Raw genomic sequence first — 21193 nt, forward strand, 5'->3', positions numbered from 1 at the left:
GTTTTCATCCATTGCTTAAAGAGTTACAAAAGCATGACATCAATGCTATTTGCGGGCCCGTCTATGGCATTTTGCGCTAGCACTAAGCTAGTTCGCCAATTGATGGAAGAGGCTAACTACAATGTAGCCCACGAAAGTGCTCCTTATATAAATCAGTAATTGTAGAAATAATAGAATTAAAAAGAATATGTTATAGGTGGAAAAATACATTTCTTGACATTTTAAATTATTTATTTTTTTGTTTATTACACCACAAAAAGTCCAGATTTGATTTGAACACTTTTTCAGAGTTTATATAGCTCCACACACACTCTACAGTTAAATGAATACTTGTAAAATAGTTACACAAAGAGTACATTTTTAACTCTCTAGAGTTAAATTAATAGGGCTGGGTTTTTAAAAAATTTAATATTGGTAATCAATATCAAATTTATTTCCTTTTTGAGCCTGATATCGATTCATAAAACCATAACTCGATTATTTTAATATCTCTTTTTCCAATAAATTCATAAGAAAATAGAATTTTAAAGCCCTTTTTTATTTTACTGTTTTCTTTAAATGTACTGTTCACACAAATTTTAAAGTCTGTACTTACATTTATGAAAGACCTGACTTTATTCAGAATGTTTTTAATTTATATTTACAATTATTGCATTAGAATTATGAAAATATTTTCATCTCATCCTTGCTGACGTCAATGTTTGTGTAACAGCTGATCAGAACACGGATTGAAGCGAAGTGAATCGAATCGAACTGAACTCTAGTGAATCGCGATCTAATGGATTCACGAAATTAAAATCGATACCTAGCCCTATCAATTAACACTACAGGAGTAAGTAGACAAGTAACTCTTCTCAGACAAATGTCCCCTCTCATTCAGTCCGACGGGGACTTAGTTTAGAGTATCCAAAGTCGTCATGGTCCACACTGAGCCATCCTGGCATCACCTTCTTGCTACACTATAACGGCGATCAACTTAAAAAGTCCGCAAAACAGTGGAATGATGGTGATGATGATGATGATGACGACGAAGTATGAGCATGCTGGGTCGTGGAGGCTGAAGTCTTCTCGAGGCAGGTCTCGCTCTCGCTGTTCAGAGAGCTGCAGGTGAGTGAGCAGACCAGATCAGACTCAATATCCACTCTGGAGGCCAACTCCTCCATGTAGCTCCTCATTGGACTTCCTGTTTGACTCGCCGGTGTTTTGGTCGCCTTCTTGGTCTGTGTGTTTGTTCCCGTTTGTCTGGCCGGAGAGGGGTCTTTTTTAGCAGAGGCGGCCGTTGACTCGCGCTCGGCGGCTGCAGCAAGCACGTGATTGAAAGGTTTACTGGAGGATATCAGCGCGAGTGTCAGGCGAGGAATTTTTCTTGCTTTGCACTTCCGCCTCTTGCCATGCGTTTGTGTTGTGACTTTTTTCTTCCTCTCCTTCTTGTGGTCTGTTGAAGGTTGCTTGGAGACCACCTTGCCGTGTTTCGGCTTGATTTTTCGTTTGCGCTTTTTCTTGCGCCGTCCTTCCTTTCCCTCCTCGTCACCCTTGACCTCTCTTTCACCTTTGTCCTCTCCTTCGGAATGTCCTACCGGATTCTTTTTGCTTTTCGACTTCTTTCCCGTCGCAGGGAAAAGACCGTCCAGGAGGCCTTTGGCTGCTGCCCTCGCTAGCACTTCCTGGACTGTTTCGACCTTAGTTGGATCCGCCTGGAAAGCCAGTGAGGATTGGATATGTTAAGGTACAACTTATTAAAACACATGGAGGGGGGCATAGAAATGAGGAGACGTATACAAGCAAACGTGACATATAATAAATGAAGCAGAGCCATAAAGAGGCTTCAGAGGAAAAGGAAAGACAATATTTTTCAGCATTTTTTAACTCACACGTGCCAAAGTAAACACGAGGACGTCCTAGCATCTCATGATGGGATTTTCGTCTCTTTTGGCTGACCCGGTTCATTTGGATCGGCTCAGTGAAAAGAGCCGGCTCTTTTAACTTTAGTTTTTCTTTTTAAATATTTATGACAAATTTAGCATACGTTTTGATAAATGACTTGGTGAACTAAGTATTGCACTCTACTGACTGCTAATAGCAACAATTATCAAGCAAAGAAAAATGATTGTTTATTTTATTGAGGTTTAAAAAGGCTACAAACAATAAATAAGCAACAAAATTAAAACTTCAACCAATAACAATAAAATAAAAATAGTGAGTTGTAATTTAATTGCAACAGCAGCAGCGAACAAAACAAACAGTATAAGCTACTCACTAGGTCAGGGGTGGCCAAGTTCGGTACTCGAGAACCACTATCCAGCCCGTTTTCCATGTCTCCCTCCTTCAGCGCAGCTGAATCTAATGAACAGCTCATCAGCAAGCTTTGCAGAAGCCTGATAACGATCCTGTTCATGAATCAGGTGTGTTAGTGGAAAGAAACATGGAAAACAGGCTGGATAGGGGCTCTCGAGGCCCGAACTTGGCCACCCCTGAACTAGGTCCAGGATTAAAGACCTTATTTTATTTCAAACTGGCATTCAGAAAAACTAAATACTTCAACTCTTCGACTCTCTTTTCTCCTCCTCCTGTCGCTCTCTGACTGGCGGAGAAGCGGAGCACTTACCCCACCCCTTTCTCCTCCCGTCTCGCCCTGTCTTAGTAGCGCAGCATCGCTTCAGACACGTGAAAAAGAGAGAGCGGCATAGGGGGGGGGGAGAGAGAGAGAGAGAGAGAATGACAATGACAGCTCTTGAGCCGGCTCTCATCGTTCACTTCAAAGAGCTCTTTGTACCTGCTCGTTCGCAAACGACCCATCACTAGTAGCATCTTTAGTCAGCGCAAATAAATATGTTTGACAACTATGCCCCCCCCCCCCCTTTTTTTATGTCATTGAAAAGCTAAACTCAGCAAAGAGCTTTTGATATTCTCATTGGATTTAACAAAATTGCCCATACTATGCTATTGTTGACGAACAGAAGGATGTGAGCTAGCTATCTTTTCAACTTTTAACGTTTAACACCTGCCAAAACCAATCAAGAGAGCAATTATACATTGTTGGTATGTATATTATATACATACAGATCTCCACTACCATATTTGTAGTTTGTTTTCTACATGTTCCGGACTATTCCTGCCGTACACATTTTTCTATATTATTCTTTTGTGCTGTTACTGTCTACTTATCTGTTGTAAAATTGGAATTTCGCCACTGTGAGGCTAATATTATTTTATTGTATCCTATTCTCTCTGAAATAGACAAATATTCATACCTATCTCTGACGTTGTTATTGAATCGGTGTGTAAATTCAATGGGCCCTTTGCACAAATCCACTACTTCATTTCCTGTCTTTCATGATTGAACAAACTGATTAATCCAGGTGTGCCTAACCTCAGTAACCATGACGACAATGGACAGACACACCTGGATTAATCAATTTGTCCAATCATGAAAGACAGGAAATTAAGGAGTGGTAGTTGTTGTTGTTGTTGTTTCACTCACACAAACATGGTCTCCCAGGCGGGGAAGCGAACCCACGCCAACCTGCATTGAAGTCAAGTGACGGTTCTACTCCTCCACCTGGAGCCCAATTAAGGAGCGATATTGAGTTCAGGAAGTAGTGGATTTGTGTAAAGAGCCCATTGTCTTTTCTTTGGCATTCTGCATCAAAGAGATACATGCGTGTGCGTGAGATCGAGACGACGTTCGCAGTAGAGACATCCAACCGCCCTGCAGACGGATGGTAAATAAGTTTCACTGTCTACCTGTCGAGACAAACGGGCCACAAAGCAGCCGTTGGTGACCGGAGAAGGTTCCAGCCTGAAGAATTTGCAGCCTGCGGCGTCTTCTGACTGAGTGTCTTCAGGGAAAATGCGTCCATTCACCCTGACGGAGCAACACAGTGACCAGCAGCCACGTGAACGGTAAAAATACAGTCATCATTGCCGGAGAATGAACATGCTGTACTGTATATGGATCCCACACAAAGCAAGCATCTAGATCACAGAATCATTTAGATTTAGGGAAAATCTGGATAATTTGGAGCTCACCATTGAATCTGCCTTATACATAACAGTGAACCAGAGCTTCACACTCTTATTGATGTTCTGGGGCACTGCCAGCTGTTACTGCTGGTTGCATTAGTGTGAACATCTGGCAACTTGAATCTGCTTGTAAATATTTTGCTACTCTCAGCGCTTTAGGTTCAGGTCAAGGAAACGCACTGGTGGGCCGTGCATTTGGTACCCGGGCCCTTAGGGTCATACCCAATGTTATCCACCTCTACTACCACTATCAGATCGCAAAACCCACTAATACTATACGATACTATACTAAGAGATCAGAACAGACTGTATTGCTGCAGTCCCAAAGTTCTGCTACTGGTCTATAAAATCAGTGAGTGGTTTAGATCCTGAGTACATTAAAGAAATGCAAATTGAATACCGTCTGCCCAACATACCTATGATTAAGGTCTTTTAAACCAACTTTAAAAATAATTTGTCCAATATCATCATCTCGCCCTGTTAAGTGATTTTAATAAGGTCGTTTTTATTTCTTTAATTTCCCTTTTAATACCTTTCATATATTTTGTTTGTAATTTTTTTTTTATTATGTGAAGCACATTGAGTTACATTGTGTATGAAATATGCTAAATAAATAAAGCTGCCTTGCCTATACACAAATGCAATATTACAGCACACACTGTTCCAAATTTGAAGAAGTTCAGAATCAATATTTACTGTAATTAATCACATGACAAAAAAAAATACAATAAAACATTTACATAAAACTAGGGGTGTCAGGCGATTAAATTATTGTAACCGTAGTTAATCGAATCACTTCAATAGTTAACTCACGACTAATCGCAAATTTTATATCTGTTCTAAATCTATGATAAAATGCACAAGAAATTTCATACTCTTGTTAACATAAAAATGGGAAAAAATATTAAACTAATAGAAATATGGCTGCATCTATTAGTCATTGATATAATAATTCGTAAAATTGAGTTAAAATTAAAAGATGTACTGTACTGTAAAAAAAAAGTTTGTGTGATATTGATTTGTGTTGAGGTCATTTTTCTGCCACTAGATGGCATAACTGCATTTGTAGGAAGTTGTTGAGCTTAGTGCATTTTCTTTTCATATCAAGAGCTATCTAATCTTTAATATAAAGTAACGTGTGAAATTCTGCACATTTTTAAAGTTGTAAAATACAACTTGACCCCATTCTCTACAAATATATCCATTATCATTACATTTATTACTGCAAAAGTTTGACGTGGACGTGTCTGCTACGTTGCGACTAGAATTCCCCCAGTATAGGCTTTCCAAGTAAGGGACGGTCATCAATCGCGTGTTAAAAAATTTTGTGGCGTTAAAGGAACTTTAAATGAACTCAAAATTTATACGAACACTGAACTGACACCCTACAAAAACCACATTAGCAGAGATTCTGATTATTAAATTAGTTTTGCTCTGATCAACCAATAAGAGGAGGGGGAAATTATGTCAACCAATTTTAAATCTAATTGGTTAAAGAACAACGCATAGACTTAAATCAGATCGGGGAGAAAGAAAGTAACATCCAAATGCTATGATATGAAGAGAACAGCCTGTTGGTAATAAATACAATTTCATGAAACAAATATTAGGATTTAGAATAGTTTGTAAATTTAGCGCCGTGCTTCTGAGAGTGCTTTGGCCAGCACAGACGACCTTCTTTTCTCATTTGAATTATTAATGAAAAGCAGACATATAGTCAATGCCACTTTAGTCTGCAAATAAGTTTTGTCTAGTGAACAACAGAAAAATAGGACATTGCCCTCATCTCAAGCACATTTGCTTCTATGCCTTGGAGAAAATCCATTATTAAGGCGACTGCCCCATCACTTTCAGTTTAAATGTGTGCCCAACGGTTTTATGTAGAAGGTAAAATCATCGTGAGTGACAGAATCCACCTGGCCGTGAAATCACAATTATGCTGCTTGAAGCGAAATGTGAGGATGCCAAAGGCAGAAGAGCTTCTTCCCTGTAGATGCTCGCACACACTTCACAGTGAAAGGAGGGATGGCATGTTTGCATTCAAACTGTGCACGCTGCCTTTGGCCTTGACTTCAAATTGTCATTCTTCTACTAATTGCAACTTTTTTTCTTTTAGATTCAGCTGCAGTGTCTCTGGTAACGCTCATACCAGGCTAGCACCAAAAGTGGTACTGAACAAAACAGTATTTTGCTGATTGAAATGAAGAACTAGCGATTGCGCAAGTGTTGACTGACAGTCACATGACTGTGTTTACCTGAATGGCAGCAGTTTGGAGGGAGTGTGTGTTTTTTCTAACACTCTATTCACCAGCTGCTCATTTTCCTCCTCATACACTGAGCGTGTGCAGTAGAGCACAGTCTGAACCTGTGGGACTTAAAAGATGACAAAGGACAAAATAGGGAATAGAACTATACCATTCAAACAATGTAGCGTATGAACATTCACAGCGTACGTCACATTTAACAAGTTAACAACAATTGAGGTGTGTTGTGCAAATGTTGCAAGAATAGTAAGGATTCTTCAAGAATTAGTTTCAATTATGACATAGTGGGGGCAGTTGAATAATAACTGCGCCAACTCCCATTTTGTACATTATTTACTGCGATGTTGTCACTACCTTGTGTTGACACTTATGGAGTTATTAATGACAGTATGTGTACCTTGGTCTGCACATGTGAGTTGTTTCATGTTTTCAGTGAATATAAAGAAAATCGTTAGATCTACAGTCAGTATGTCACTTGAAATGTATGTAAAATTTGAAAGAAAATGGACAAACATAGGCATTCAATTGTAAGTGATCATTTGCATCTTAAATTCATCCTAAATTACTCACAGACCACTTGCTGTTTCCTGGGGACCACTGATGCGACTTCACGTCCCATAATCCCATGCTATTTCAAATTGAGATATTTATTTGGTGTGTGTGTTTGTGCGTCTGTCTCTCTTTCTGTGTGTGTGCACTCACAGATTAAGGCGCGGGCCAGTAGTATTGCTTGCTGAGTCGTAAGTTTGTTTATGTTGCTCTGGGATACTAAACCACGAGACAAGTCTTGCAGCAGATTCCAGTCTGTCAATAAAAAATAAAAAATAAATAAATTATTTTTTTTATCACCTATGGTACAATGTACTGTTTATGGATGTGTAGTTAAAATTCCTGTCTGACAACAGAACTAAGCTAATAATAACTAGCTATCTAATCACTCTAGCTAGCTGTCGAACTACTAGCTATCTAATCAATCTAGCTAGCTGTCGAACTACTAGATATCTAATCACTTTAGCTAGCTGTCGAACTACTAGCTATCTAATCAATCTAGCTAGCTGTCGAACTACTAGCTATCTAATCACTTTAGCTAGCTGTCGAACTACTAGCTATCTAATCACTCTAGCTAGCTGTCGAACTACTAGCTATCTAAATCAATCTAGCTAGCTGTTGTTGACATTATTAACATTTTTATTGGTTTATTTTACTTTTTACCTGTTTTACATTTCATTATAGATGTGTTGATGAAGGTGTAATTATGTTGACCTGATATACATAACCTGTGTGAGTAATGCTTTTGACATTCTTGCTATCTTTTGTACTGTTTTCCCAGAAATGAGAAAGTTACAATGTTTCTATGTTTATCTAAGAAGTCTAGTAGCTGTTCATTAGAAATCCGGTTGTCAAAAGTTCAAGGACGATCTAGTTTACTGGGAAAATGCAAACTCATTCTGTGCGTCACGGGATGACAGAGGCGTTTCCTCATGTTTTGAATAAAGAGGCTGTGTGGGCAAAAGAAGACACACACATTGGATGACACTGCTTGGGTGATGTCTAACTGTGTGACCAGAGATCTCTGTAATAAACCAACCTCGCAAGGACCCTCTCCACCAGAATCTCATCTTGTAATTATTTGAACACGCAAACGATTACAATTAATGGTAATTCCTTCACTGTCGAACTACTAGCTATCATAAAAAAGCTGAGCTTGATGGCTAAGTAGTTTTCCTTTCCTTAGATTTTCGTGGTTGATCTTTTTCTCATCTCATCAGGGTCATCCCTGCAATTTCTTTGCTCCATGTTGTCAGGACCTTCTCAATAAGATTCAGTGCACACCTCCATGTTCACGGTGGATGGTGTCCACAGGATCGCTGAGGGCAGACAACGAGCACTGAGGAAACACCATGATGACCTTTAGATGTTCAATCGCGGAGTCCCACTCATCCAGACTGAAGAACGCATCAGGCAGGATGCGCACGTCTGCAAGGTTTGAGCCTCACATCAATATTTATTTCATATTTATTTACAACACACATCCGGCCTAATTTTTTGCTTAACTTTTCACATCCATTTGTTTCAGTAGCTCCTGTATGTCTTTAAGTTGTGATGTGTTGTGATCACCACCGCAGACCAGCACGCTGCCTGAAAAGGCAGCCGCCACAGTGGTGGCCACACGGGCCACTGTCAGGGCTGAGATGGAGCCCGCCACCAGAACGTCAGCGCTGTCGAATAAGAGCGGGCGTAACGCACTTGCCACCAAGCACACGCTCCTGTCCTGCAGAGAGCCACGCAACAGTGTGGTGAGTACCAAGTACACATTATGTCTCTTTTGTTGTAAAATAACATTTATTTTATTCACACTTGCCTGATATCAAATACGCTAATTCTAATAAATCCCATCATGCCATACCTCCTGAACATTATTGGCATTTTATAAGTAACATTTTGGGATTTTATTAGCAAAGGCCTATCTGAAAAATTATCCTGAGTGATTATCCTTTGGTGTAGGGTGCTTGATAAAAAAGAAAAAGAAAAAAGGGGGCCAACAATCGTAAACACACAAATCATGCTCACAAATCATTTTGTGTGTGGTCAACAGGTGTATTGAGCAGAGTTACAGACTCCGTGATTATGACATGAAACAACAATGGTTAATTGGGAAGCAATCTGCTGTGTTGCCTGACGCAAATAATGAGCACGTTATTGTGTTGAGTTTTTGGACCAAGTCATTCATCACATCCCTGGGCGTTATTTGTCCAATTTTTGGCTTTTTGTTGGTTCTGACCAAGCCATTTCAAAATAAAATAACGCCCAGGGGTTATTAAGACAGTGTTGCCAACTCCCAATAAGGAAAATATTGGCTGTCCTAAAAGTGGCTATAAGTCACTAAATTATGTAATTTTCTAACTTGCATAATTGGAAATTTGCATGTAATAGTAGTGTACGCTATAGGAGAGAGGAATAACGTGGGAGAGGCAAAATGATAATAATAATAATAAACAACCTAGTCGCTAAGAGGCTTTGTAAAGTCGTCAGATTTAGCACGAAAGTCACAAAGTTGGCAACACTGTAATAAAATGAGTTTGCCACTGATAGATAAGCTAACAGTTAGCCTAGCTACTTCCATTTCTTCTTCTTCAAATACTATTTCTTCTTCCTTGTATTTCCAGTGGTGTGGATGCCCTATGACACCATGCTGCTTCTTACAGGTCGGATTTGGTACTGCAATAGGCATCTGGTTTTGGCGAGCAGACTTGCTACTTGTTGATGGAGATATCATTAGCACACTAAAAGAGCAATAAGCACGCTCTTGATTGTTTTTCACATATAGAAAAGTGTTTAAATAAGTTGAGTTGAATAAATAAATAAATAAATAAATAAAAATAAATATAAATACAAATTTAAATATAAAATATAAATAAATGCTACTTCTGCCTCGCCATGAGTCAAACTTTTAGGTGCAATAGTGAGTACTATTAGAGATTTGTAACATATTTATTATTGACTCATATTTAGCTAGTATTCCAGCACACACACATTACTACCTGTACGTTTAACGTGTGTGTAGCCGTGAGGTGTCTGAGCTGCATGGAGGCAGGCAGCTTTCGGGGTAGGATGAGTGTGTCGACACAGAGTGGGTCTCTGCCGAATGCGGATTCACTGACTTCAGCCACGTGGTCCACCTCAGACATCCCGCTGAGCCGCAACTCCTCACAAACTTCCTTCACACTGTAAAGGTTCAAGAGTGATGATTGTGGGAGAACAGTTGTCTCGCAATTTCTTTATCATTCAACTTGATGCATGGATCTGGTATTGAAGTCAAGTTGGACCTGCTTCTGAGAGTGTTGACCCATGCATAAAGAGGGAGAAGTCTGGCTTGCTGTTGTTTGCTCCTCACAGGCTCAGACAGGATGCGCGAAGCACTGCGCAGGCCATGTTTGACCCTGCAGCGAGCCAGAGAGGCTGCCAGCTTGGTTTTACATCTGATACGCACACACGTGCACGTAGACTTTAGACGTATTTTTGGATTGTCAGATGTGACTGCTTCATTGCGCACATACTTATGTAGCTTGCTTTCCAGATCTCTCACTACTTGCTGAGGCTTGTCCTCTTCATTTGGTGAACGCTCACGCGGCGTAAAGCTTCGGTCACGGAAGTCACACAGCATCACCATTGTGAGTGGCAGTAGGTCATGAGGCTGAAAATGGATCATCAATTTTTGTTAGATGTTCTCATTGGAGCATTCTCTGAGCACAATATGTTGAATACACACATACTACTACATTATTATTATTTTTTTACATTTTAACTACTTTTTGAAATGTGAGAAACCCCACACTTGACAACTAGTGTGCGGTTGATTCAATGCGATTAACACACCACGGACATAACGATATCCCAGTTATGGTTATGTGAACATTTCTAATTGTTAGCCCAGTGTGTGTGTGTGTGTGTGTGTGTGTGTGTGTGTGCATGTGCGTGTGTGGGTATTTGAATCCGGGGTGGGCACACTCGGTCCTCGAGGGCCGGAGTCCTGCAGGTTTTGGATGTTGCCCTTCTCCAACACAGCTGATAAATGGTCAGTTCATGAGCAAGCTCTGCATAAGCCTGATAATGATCCTGTTGATTGGAATTAGCTACAGTGGAGAAGGGAAACATCCAAAACCTGCAGGACTCTGGCCCTCGAGGACCGAGTTTGCTCACCACTGCTTTAAATGAATGAATGATTAGATAAAAAAATAATAATAATTAGTCCAAAATTGTAAGTTGTCATGAAAAAGGTAAATGAAAGGTAGATAAAAAAAAAAGAAAAAATGCCTAAAAATGACCTAAAAAGTGACCATAAAATATAAAAAAATGGAGAATAAAAGCAGAATATTATTATAAAATGTCCACAAAATTGCTAAAAATGTCAGAGAATTGAATAAAAAAGGCGAAAAAGAAAATGTTAAAAAAGTAACCATAAAATATCCAAAAACAAAAGAAGGGAGAAAGTTGCCATAAAATGTCATTGGAATTGTGAAAAAAAAGTACAAGATTATTATTTTTTTAAGTCAGAAAAGAAAACATTAAAAAATATAACTACAAAATGTCCAAATATAAAAGAAGATAACCATAAAATGTCGACAAAATGGCCAAAAAATTAAAAAAATTGGTAGCAAAATTTCCCAAAAATGAAGAGAGGCAGAAAATCGCCACATGTCTGTAAAATTGCCGAAAATGTTAGAAATTTGACGGAAAGGCAGAAAAGTCTAAAAAAATGTGTTGAAAAATTATAAAAATGTAGAAGAAAATGAATTGTATGCTGCATATTTTTGTTCTCTGGTGCAGCTTATTGGGACTAATAGTATTTCATGCATCACAATGTTCAAATGTTTTGTGGCTAAAGACAGATTTTTTTATTATTTAATTTTATTATTCTCTTTTGACAGTAAAGGTTGCTGACCATTTTCTTGCGGGGTATGGGGGGCGGGGGAGGGGGGCAAATCACTCTTAACACACCCCTACATCGCAACGTAATTGTAAATGTTGTGTATTAGTGTTGTTGGACACAGAGCATTTAATGAAGAGATCCACTCGTCAACCCCCAAAAATCCTTACAGTTGTTTTCATTTCCTTGGTTCTGTGAAATCACCAATTTATTTTTATTTTTTTACTTCCCTGGTGTGCTTGTTTGCCACTCTTTTATGGCACCAGACTAACGACCTGTCAGCTTGTTAGGTGTGTCCCCCCCCATTGCAGTCATTTGCACTCTCTCTCTCTTTGTCTATGTATGTGTGTCATCACACATGTTTTATTGTGTCATTTACAAACTCCCAGTTGCTTCTGTTACCAATGCATCATTTGGCAACTATAACTGGGCTGACTATATGCGCAGATGTGAATACAAATGGCCTCTTAAGTCCACCCTTCTTTTCCCCCCATTCTCCCATTTTCTGATAGTGCACAAGCATATGGCGGAGAACGACTGCGCATGGCTACCTTATGAGGCAGTTTAATGGTCAGTGAGAGTGTCGTTAAAATTGTGTTTGGACTCAGACAGGATTTTTGTCGCACTGGATGAGACTCACAATATGCTGCGACGTGTGGAAGCGGCTGTCCATCATTATCTCCTCCAGTAAATCTTGGTCTGGTAGCAAAATAACATGGAAGGTTCTTCATGAAGGAACATACTCAGAATGAGTGATGTTTGCAATATTTTGACTAGTCAGCTATTAGTTGTTGCTGGTTAATTTATGAATATTACAAATTTGTCAATAGTTGTTCATTCATTCACTCGCAGCCATTTTCACTGAAGCAACCCCCTTCGCTTCTGGCTGTTTTACTGGATTTTGCCCACAGAATATTGTGTTCTATTGCTATAAAAAAACACCTACCAAAAGAAAGATTAGAGTCTCTTCATTCATCATAAAAAAACTATATTTTTATCTGTTTCCGTTTTGCAACAAATAGCATTAGAATATAGCTAAGTTTCATCATTATTCACAAATCTGTTTAAAACAGTAAGGGAAAGCGCTTTTTGCAATATGGCCCTGGTTGATCCCTTATACTCTGCTGCCACCTGCTGGTCGTTTTTGGAATAACTACCATTGCTGCAAGCATTCTCTTTGGTAATGAGGCTGCGTCAAAGCCTTCCGTATGCTCTAGCATTAAAAAATGTATAAATATGTCTTTGGGAGCATGGTAATATTTAAAATACAACATATTTATACGTTTTTGGTAGCAAATTAGTTATACTTGGTTATTTTTTTCATGCTACATTTGATATGACAACACACTGGGAGTCTTCTGGCTTTTTTTAATGGAATATTGCAGTATTAATGGAATTAATATCAAGCAAAACATACATTTACTCATCTAAATTAAAAAAAAAAAAACTTAAATATTGTTCTGTTTTAAATTTGTCCACTTGAAGTTTAAATGAGGGCAGCACAGTAGATAGTTGTAGCACTTCATACTCCGGCTTCCTCACACATTCCAATATAAAATTCTAATAAATTCTTTAAATATTTCCAGTTCAACCCCAACACACATGCTTAAGACTAGAGTAGAGTAAATATGTTTTCTTAGATTATAGAGACTATCCTAATTTGACGTACATGTGAGCGTACTGAAGGCCAACTGCAAGGCCTGTTGCTCAGTTGTCTTATCTCCACTCTCCGGCAGAGACAGCGTGTCCTTCTTCTTCTCATAATGCACAAATTGATGCCTGAGTGGCTTCTCCGTACGTAGATGTTGGAAGATGGCCGCCGCCTGCAGGAAAGCTTGATCTGATGGAAGAGGGGGAGCTAGAGGAAATGAAGCGAGGGATGAAGCGGTAGAATAAAAAAAGGATATATAGATAAATAATGAAATATTCTCAGCGAGATCTCACCAGGTGGAAGAGAGATGAGTGCCTCCTTGTCCTCCATTAGCCCTCGACGTGTGTTGACTATTCTAATTTCACATCCTTGGTGCAGCCATGTAGACGACAAAGAGGCATTGTGGAAGGTGTAAAGCACTTCTCTGGACCTTGTTTCACTTTTACTATCCTTATTGAGCCAATTGAGCGATTACAAGTATTGTTTAAGTGGGCGAAACCCGAGGACTCCCGATTAGCCTGGTTCAAATAATCCACCTTGAGTTGTTTGTGAGTGTGAGACTCGGGCTGCAAGCTGCTGAAGATAATTGGGCTCTTTCTGTTGCAATTAAATACCCTCTTGGATTGGAGCGGCATCAATAAGTAATGGTCATCGGCCCACCTCTTTGTGACCTGTTTCGCGCACACAGTATTGATGACATGACTTGACAATGAGGCTTAAACTCCCCAAACCATTCGCTTCTTATTAACTCATTAACTGCCATTGACAGCTATAGTCATCAAAAATTCATTTGAACTATTTATATTAGTTTAACATTTCTTTTCCATTTTTGTTAACAAGAGTATGAAAACCTAGATTATAATTTTTTTTTAAATATTTAGAACAGATATAAAGTTTGTGATTAATCGTGAGTTAACTAGTGAAGTCATGCAATTAATTCCGATAACAAATTTTAATCACCTAATGCCCCGAAATTTTAATAATATTTTCTTTACATTTAAAAAAAAATAATAAAATATATATATATATATATATATATATATATATATATATATATATATATATATATATATATATTTTTTTTTAATAATCTCTTCTTCTTCTTTTTTTTTTTAGGAAAGATTATTAAAAATTAGGGGCGTCAGGCGATTACATTTTTTAATCGTAATTAATTGCATGACTTCACTAGTTAACTCACAATTAATCACAAATTTTATATCTGTTCTAATACAAAAAAAAATCTAGGTTTTCATACTCTTACCAAAAGTGTGGGGGGGGGGGGATGTTAAACTAATAGAAATGGTTCAAATAAATTTTTGACGTCTATAGCCGTCAATGGCAGTGAATGAGTTAAAGTGGATTATTATTAATACAGAAACATTGTGGGTCTAATAATATTTTAGAGCCTTCGGAATGGACCAAAAAAATGACTCTAAAAGTGTGTGCATGTGCAAAAAGGGAAATTAATGAATATCAAACTACTTTTTTTGTTTTGAGTCATTCCAATGCCGCATAAAGAGCTTTTGTTCTGGAAGAAAAGGCTATTGGAGATTAGTGTAAAGTGCATACTGTAAGTGATGATGGGCTGTTTAAAATCCCATAGCTGGCTTTTTTTTTACCTTTTGTCATCTGCAGTCCTCCTTTCTGCGGATCAGCACACTTTCCTCATTGAGGTCATCTGCAGACAGTTGTCCCAAAAACAACTTGTCTGCCTAAAAGGAGCTTCTCGTCTGCACTGTCCTGTTTTATTCCCTCCCTTTGCTCTGCCAGGCATGGGTGGATGCTAGAGCATAGTGGTAGAGTTTGTAATGCCATGGCAACAGTATGATAATGAGCAGGAGACCTACCATTTCAGACGGAGAGAACATAATACATGATGATCCTTTATTCCTTTTGAAATAAAATAAAATAATAATAATCAGGCAAAGCTTGGATGTTTAAATTTATAAACACATGACATACTTGTATTTATTCCATTAAAAGAGAACGTAATGAGAATTGTGACTGATCTGTCATACTGTTAAATATACATGCACGTTTTTGGTTTGGAGTGTGCCACATTTTGGGTATCACTACAAAATTAGATAGAGATCGCATACAAAACCTGTCTTTATTTATTTATTTTTAAAATATAATGAAAATAACATAATGCTCAGTGTGTGTATTGGGACCAGGGTTATTATAGTTTTGGAATTTTTCATTTTATTTTTTATTTTGTTTTGAGTTTTGCTTTTTTCATTAGTTTTCAGGGTGGTTCTGTTAGTTTTTATTAGTTTTAGTTATTTCATAAATGCTTAGTTTTAGTATTAGTTTAGTCATCTGAAGGTGCTTTTCTATTGGCTGCTGCTAGATGACGTCACTTTTGTGTGACACACTTTCAAATGTCCTTATTCCGTTTCATATCAAAATAAATCATCCCCAAAGGCTCATGCATTAAATTGATTACCAAAGACTAAAACGAAGGACATTTTTGCTATAATTATAGTTACTTTTAGTTAGTTTTGTAAACATAAAATGTAGTTTCAGTTAGTTTTCTTTTTTTTTTTTTTTAAGCATTTAGGTTTTTTATTTTATTTCGTTAACGAAATAGTTTTTGGAATTTTATTTTTTTAGTTTTAGTTAACTAAAATAACCTTGATTGTGAATGGAATTTGTATTGAACTGAATTGTACACCATGACTGAATTTTGCTACAGAGCAAGCACGCTGTGTCATGCAGTAGTCAAAAAATTATTGCACACCAAAAATTACAAATTTTTTGTTTTTTTTAAATGATTATCGCTATGTTGGTGTTGATAAGTAACTGATAAAATGATTCTCTTTGTAATTGGTCACTTTTTTTAGATGGCTCTTGCGTTGCAACTTTATGCATTCTGGTTGACGCGTGCACTCATTGAGACAAATAGGACAAATGCTGCCACCTGCTGTTCACAGCTCCACATCACACTTCAAATATTTTCCCAAATGCAGCAGACTGCGCATATTTTACAAAAATTACATATACGGAAAGCTCTTAACTCACTTTATTTTTTCTATTACTGTATTCTGTTGTATGAATGGCAACAGATGGATAAACAATTTAATTGTACTTTTTAGTGTAAAATATTAACTTCTTTCTATCAAGCTAAAAAAAAAAAAGTGCTATATAAATAGCAATCCATTGCATTCCAATATATGTTGCCGGCATATAGATACAATATGTGCAGTAAACAAATTATCTCTCGTGACACACTAATGGGAATCTCCACACTGTACAGTGCCATTTATTTAGTATCATGAATGTATGTAAGTATTCCACAATATTGTTGCAATTGAACATATATACCAGAGAGACCCAACAACCCAATTGGGATTGTTTTGGGAGAAGTAATAAATACAAATAAACAACTGAGATAGTGTGGTTGCACAAGTGTGCACACCCTGTAACTAGGGTTGTCTCTATGTTTCAGAATTAACCAAACACATTCAAGATAGTCGTGGTAAATGGGAGTCAACACCCACCTGCCATTATTTTTAACGACCTCTGATTAACCCCAAATAAACTTCAGATGTTGTAGTAGGCTTTTTGTGACAGCTTTTGTCAACCAAAATGATTATTAATATAATTAGCTGTGCACTATACATATGCGTATGTTGCTACTCTCCCATTAAACCAGCAAAGAGAAACATTATTTATTCATTGGAATAGGCATAGACTACATAAGAAGAGGTGATCCTTTAAGATTGCAGTTGGTTCCGTTTTTATTTGCCCTTGTTCGGTGTCAAATAAAATCGTTACTTTTTCGAAAAAGGAAAGGCTTAATCAGTGAGTGGAAAAAAAACAAAAAAAACATGGCATGCCTTTCATCCAAATGAGCCTCATTTGTCCACGGGTGGGAGTCCAGCTGGAGAGATTATCCCGTCCAACACGCGTCATCAATGTCGCCTCACAACAGGACTCTGCTTGCTTTGTACAGTATGTGTTGTGTTAGTGCTTGGCCACATTTGTATGTGTGTGCGTGTGTGTGTAACAACATATTCAATAATCGGCCCAGCTGGAGATGGCGGCTCGTGCGGGCAGCCTTAAGCCGACCTGGAATTTTCTCAATAAAGTTCTAATCTTTACAATGCTGCTTGCTTCAGTTCAAACGTTCACATATTATATACTTTATCTGTTATTCACTGAGTTAGTTGTATGACCTTGATGTGTCTTGGAGTCCTACATAAAGCAGGGTCGCACCTGATTTCTATAATACGGTGATCCCAACCATTGTGCCACGGGAAAAATATCCTATTTTTATTTTTTACTACAAATAATGTTTCTTTGTCCATTTACCTTTTTTTAATTTTTTTTTATTTTTTATGGAGAGCTCAGTATTGTTCATTCGATTTGACATGTCATCATTGTTCTCCTTTTTTTTTTTTTTTATTTAATATATATATATATATATATATATATATATATATATATATATATATATATATAAAATATATTTTTTTTTTGTATGTGTGTGTGTGTGTGTATTCATTAGTTCACCTAAAACCTATTAAAAAAAATCCCATACTAATAATATAATATAATAATAAATTGCCAAATGCAGAAACATGTAAAATGTAAGTTATCACGATGTGGTGGCTCTCGCTAACAGACAGAATTAAGTAACCAGAATTAGGTTAAAAAATTCTATATACGTAGACCATGTTTCTATAAATTTTGATATTTGGTTTTTATTTGAGGCAGATATTTTTTCCATTAAAATGTGATTTATGAGGAGGTTAGACCATTGGAGTTTGTTTATTTTTCCAGTTAACAAGAATTGTTTTTTTAGCAATAGTAAGGGCTACAAGTGTAGATTGAAATTGTTTATGTGGTAAGCCAGTTGTTGTTAGGTCACCTAGCAAACACAAGTTTGGAGATAAAGGTATCCTACAGTCCAAAATAGCGGAAAGTTTTTCTTTGTCCATCTACCTATGCCAGCGATTTATAGTGACAGGCAGAACTGTTAAACATTTTCCACTAGATGGCAGCAGATGGTACACTTAATCCATTGTGCCCGTTTATACAGCAGAAAGATTTAAGTCAATGCATTTAAGAGTAAAATGAGGCGAGATTGCTAATACAGTATACTTTGTGTGACATTTTTGTTTGCTGCTGTGCTGTGAGCTTTTTTCTAATATAAGATGCTGTATTTTGTGCTCTTATACCGCTAAGTGTTATGTGAACGATGAAGTCGGTAAACTTTTACTCCATTTCAATCACAAGGGCAAACCTCAAGTGTGTGTGCGTGCGTGTGCGTGCGTGCGTGCGTGCATGTTGGCGATGATAATCAGTTTGGATTTGATCTGTCTCACTCATCAGAAGCCAATTACAATGTATGACACCATACCAGCACACACACACACACACACACACACACACACACACTGGCTCAGAGTGCCCTTCAAATGACTTTACATGAAGTCGCACATCTACTTACAGTTGCTTAAGTGGAAATGTACCAGGTAAGAACTTTGACCTTATTTATGCGTCACAGCTCATTTGTTGGCGTTTCCTTGTTTATTCATATTTGTAATGACAGAAAATGGTGCATGATGAAGCAGAACAATTTTCAAACAAGGCCAAAAGCATTGATAAGGGTCACGACAATGATGTACAATGTGCACCGTGAGGCAGTTACACTTCCTAGCCCCTTACCAATATTCCGTGAGGGAAAATATAAATGCTATACGTTTCATTACACCGCCACATTTTAATGCCACCCACTGGCACGGAGAACATGTCAGATTTTGATTGCCCTCTATTGCCAAATGCATCAAATTTGATACAAGCATTTCCTAGCCTTATTGCATCACCATTCGCTGCCATTGACGGCTATAGACGTCAAAAAATAATTAAAACTATTTTTCTTTTTTTTAAATCCCATTTTTGTTAACAAGAGTATGAAAACCTAGATTATTATTTTTTTTTAAATATTTAGAACAGATATAAAGTTTGTGATTAATCGTGAGTTTAACTAGTGAAGTCATGCAATTTATTACGATTACACATTTTAATCGCCTGATGCCCCTCATTTTTAATAATCTTTTCTTTAAAAAAAATATATATATATTTTTAATAATCTTTTTTTTATATATATATATAAGAAAAGATTATTAAAAATTAGGGGCGTCAGGCGATTAAATTTTTTTAATCGTAATTAATTGCATGACTTCACTAGTTAACTCACAATTAATCACAAATTTTATATCTGTTCAAATACAAAAAAAATTCTAGGTTTTCATACTTTTGTTAACAAAAGTGGGGAAAAAATGTTAAACTAAGAGAAATAGTTCAAATGAATTTTTGACGTCTATAGCAGTCAATGGCAGTAAATGAGTTAATGTCCTATAACTTAATTACCTGTGTCACTCAATGCATTCTGGGAACAATAGATATGCAGAATAGCACGCCCAGACCTCATCTGGGCCAAGTGTTGCCGCGTTTCATTTGCATTTGTTTTATTTTTTTGGGGACAATATAGTTACAGTTAAGCCCCACTGGCCTGCACATCTGTGTATAACCGATGCAGTGACGCCAATTGTTTTAAAGATTTTCATTACAAGATTTCACCGGTCTTCCCCACTTGGTAAAATATTTTCCTCCATACCTGAGTTTGACACCCCTGATTTAGACCAAATAACTGTACTCAAAAATGGATAAACTTATCACGCGTTCTTGTCAAAAGTGCATGATAGTTTTTCATGCTAAAAATATAGTAAACATTCTGACACATGAGGTTTCCCAGATCACCCCAGTCCGATTTGAGTCCGACTTACAAACTATCCTAAGTGCATGCTGTTTGTGTGTGTGCGTTTCAAAATGCTGCTGTACTGTAATAGTATTGTACCCGGGTTAACTGCAGCAATTGTATTTTGACACTTGGCCCCTTTTGTGAGTGTGTCGGCAAATAAAAAAACAATAATGTTGTCATGTTTCTCCTCTGATTAAACTCCCCGTACAGTGTGTTGCCAAAATGAATGAAACCCAAACTAACACTAACATTTATTAGATTGTCTCGATGACGGCTTGGGAGGAACTGTTGTCTGTTGGTCACGGTGTAAATTGAGTGTTTTTACTCATATGCTTCTGCACACAAGGCCCAATAGATGTTTTAAGTAAACAAATATGTGTTAAGTAAGCATTTGTGTATTGAGCAACGCATCCAACGGCCTCAGCCTCCTCCCAGCGCAGAGTTCAGCCACTCTGTTGAAACGTTACTTCTCAATTTCCTATTCACACAAGTTCCCTACTGTGTGTGCGTGTGCACGTGTGTGTGTGCGCGCGCGCCCTAACCTATGCATGTGGATGTGCGTTGCTGCTCTAAACCGAAACCCGGCTTCCTCTCTTCTATCCTCTGCATTGTCGGTTGCCTTAGTGCTCGGAGCGGCTGTGGCTGGCCTCGTCTCCATGACGACAAGGTGTTTGCAAAGAGCTGGAGAGAAGGAAGAAGGAAGTGCGCGGTCCCGCCCCCACTTTGAGTCCTGCGAGATCTTCAGGTAAGTAAGCACACGCACACACAGGGTTGAGCGGAAGGGGAATGCTGGTGTTGAAACTACTCTGCATGATCAAACATGACGAGATTAAATAGTGGGTGCGGAAGCGATGAATGAAATGCATATGAGCGACTGGCGTGGACGGAGAAAAAAGTTGACCAATTTCACATACAGCCTGAATGTAAGAGTAAGAATGTTATATTTTTTGGGCCATTCAGATTTCAGCCTCTTTGTGCTAGCATATCAAGCTAATCTCCCGAAAAAGGGCTCACGCCATGTAAACTAAACTTTTTTGGCAACATGACTTTTTTTTTTA

The 21193-nt window shown here is 37.8% G+C and overlaps 2 protein-coding genes across 4 annotated transcripts in view; one reads left to right on the forward strand and one right to left on the reverse strand.

The window, feature by feature from the left end:
• Positions 1 to 226: 226 nt before the first annotated feature.
• Positions 227 to 15537, reverse strand: LOC144055073 (putative methyltransferase NSUN7). Of its 2 annotated transcripts, XM_077570743.1 has the most exons (12): positions 14986 to 15537; positions 13660 to 13734; positions 13385 to 13573; positions 12356 to 12414; positions 10115 to 10482; positions 9830 to 10013; positions 8343 to 8559; positions 8121 to 8264; positions 6990 to 7091; positions 6279 to 6396; positions 3745 to 3865; positions 227 to 1694 (listed from the first exon to the last, which is right to left on the reverse strand). In XM_077570743.1, the coding sequence occupies exons 1-12, from the start codon at positions 14993 to 14995 to the stop codon at positions 972 to 974; spliced, it is 2310 nt and encodes a 769-aa protein (XP_077426869.1). In that variant the 5' UTR covers positions 14996 to 15537; the 3' UTR covers positions 227 to 971. The 2 variants fall into 2 exon arrangements, 1 of the variants encoding a protein (XP_077426869.1); XR_013294758.1 differs by lacking the exons at positions 3745 to 3865; positions 6279 to 6396; positions 6990 to 7091; ... (6 more) ...; positions 13660 to 13734; positions 14986 to 15537 and adding an exon at positions 3252 to 3408 and having other exon boundaries at positions 1547 to 1694.
• The window catches only part of rbm47 (RNA binding motif protein 47), a 50262-nt gene continuing 32509 nt past the window's right edge, over positions 3441 to 21193 (forward strand). The window contains exons 1-4 of one of the 2 annotated variants that reach the window (XM_077570725.1): positions 3441 to 3903; positions 8093 to 8271; positions 8414 to 8584; positions 20760 to 20880. The gene's annotated coding sequence lies outside the window, so the exon portion shown is untranslated. Of the gene's footprint in view, positions 3904 to 8083; positions 8272 to 8413; positions 8585 to 20759; positions 20881 to 21193 lie in introns of those variants that run through there. The other variant, XM_077570726.1, reaches the window with a different exon arrangement.

The sequence above is a fragment of the Vanacampus margaritifer genome, chromosome 7 (genome assembly GCF_051991255.1).
Source record: "Vanacampus margaritifer isolate UIUO_Vmar chromosome 7, RoL_Vmar_1.0, whole genome shotgun sequence".
Lineage (NCBI taxonomy): Eukaryota > Metazoa > Chordata > Actinopteri > Syngnathiformes > Syngnathidae > Vanacampus > Vanacampus margaritifer.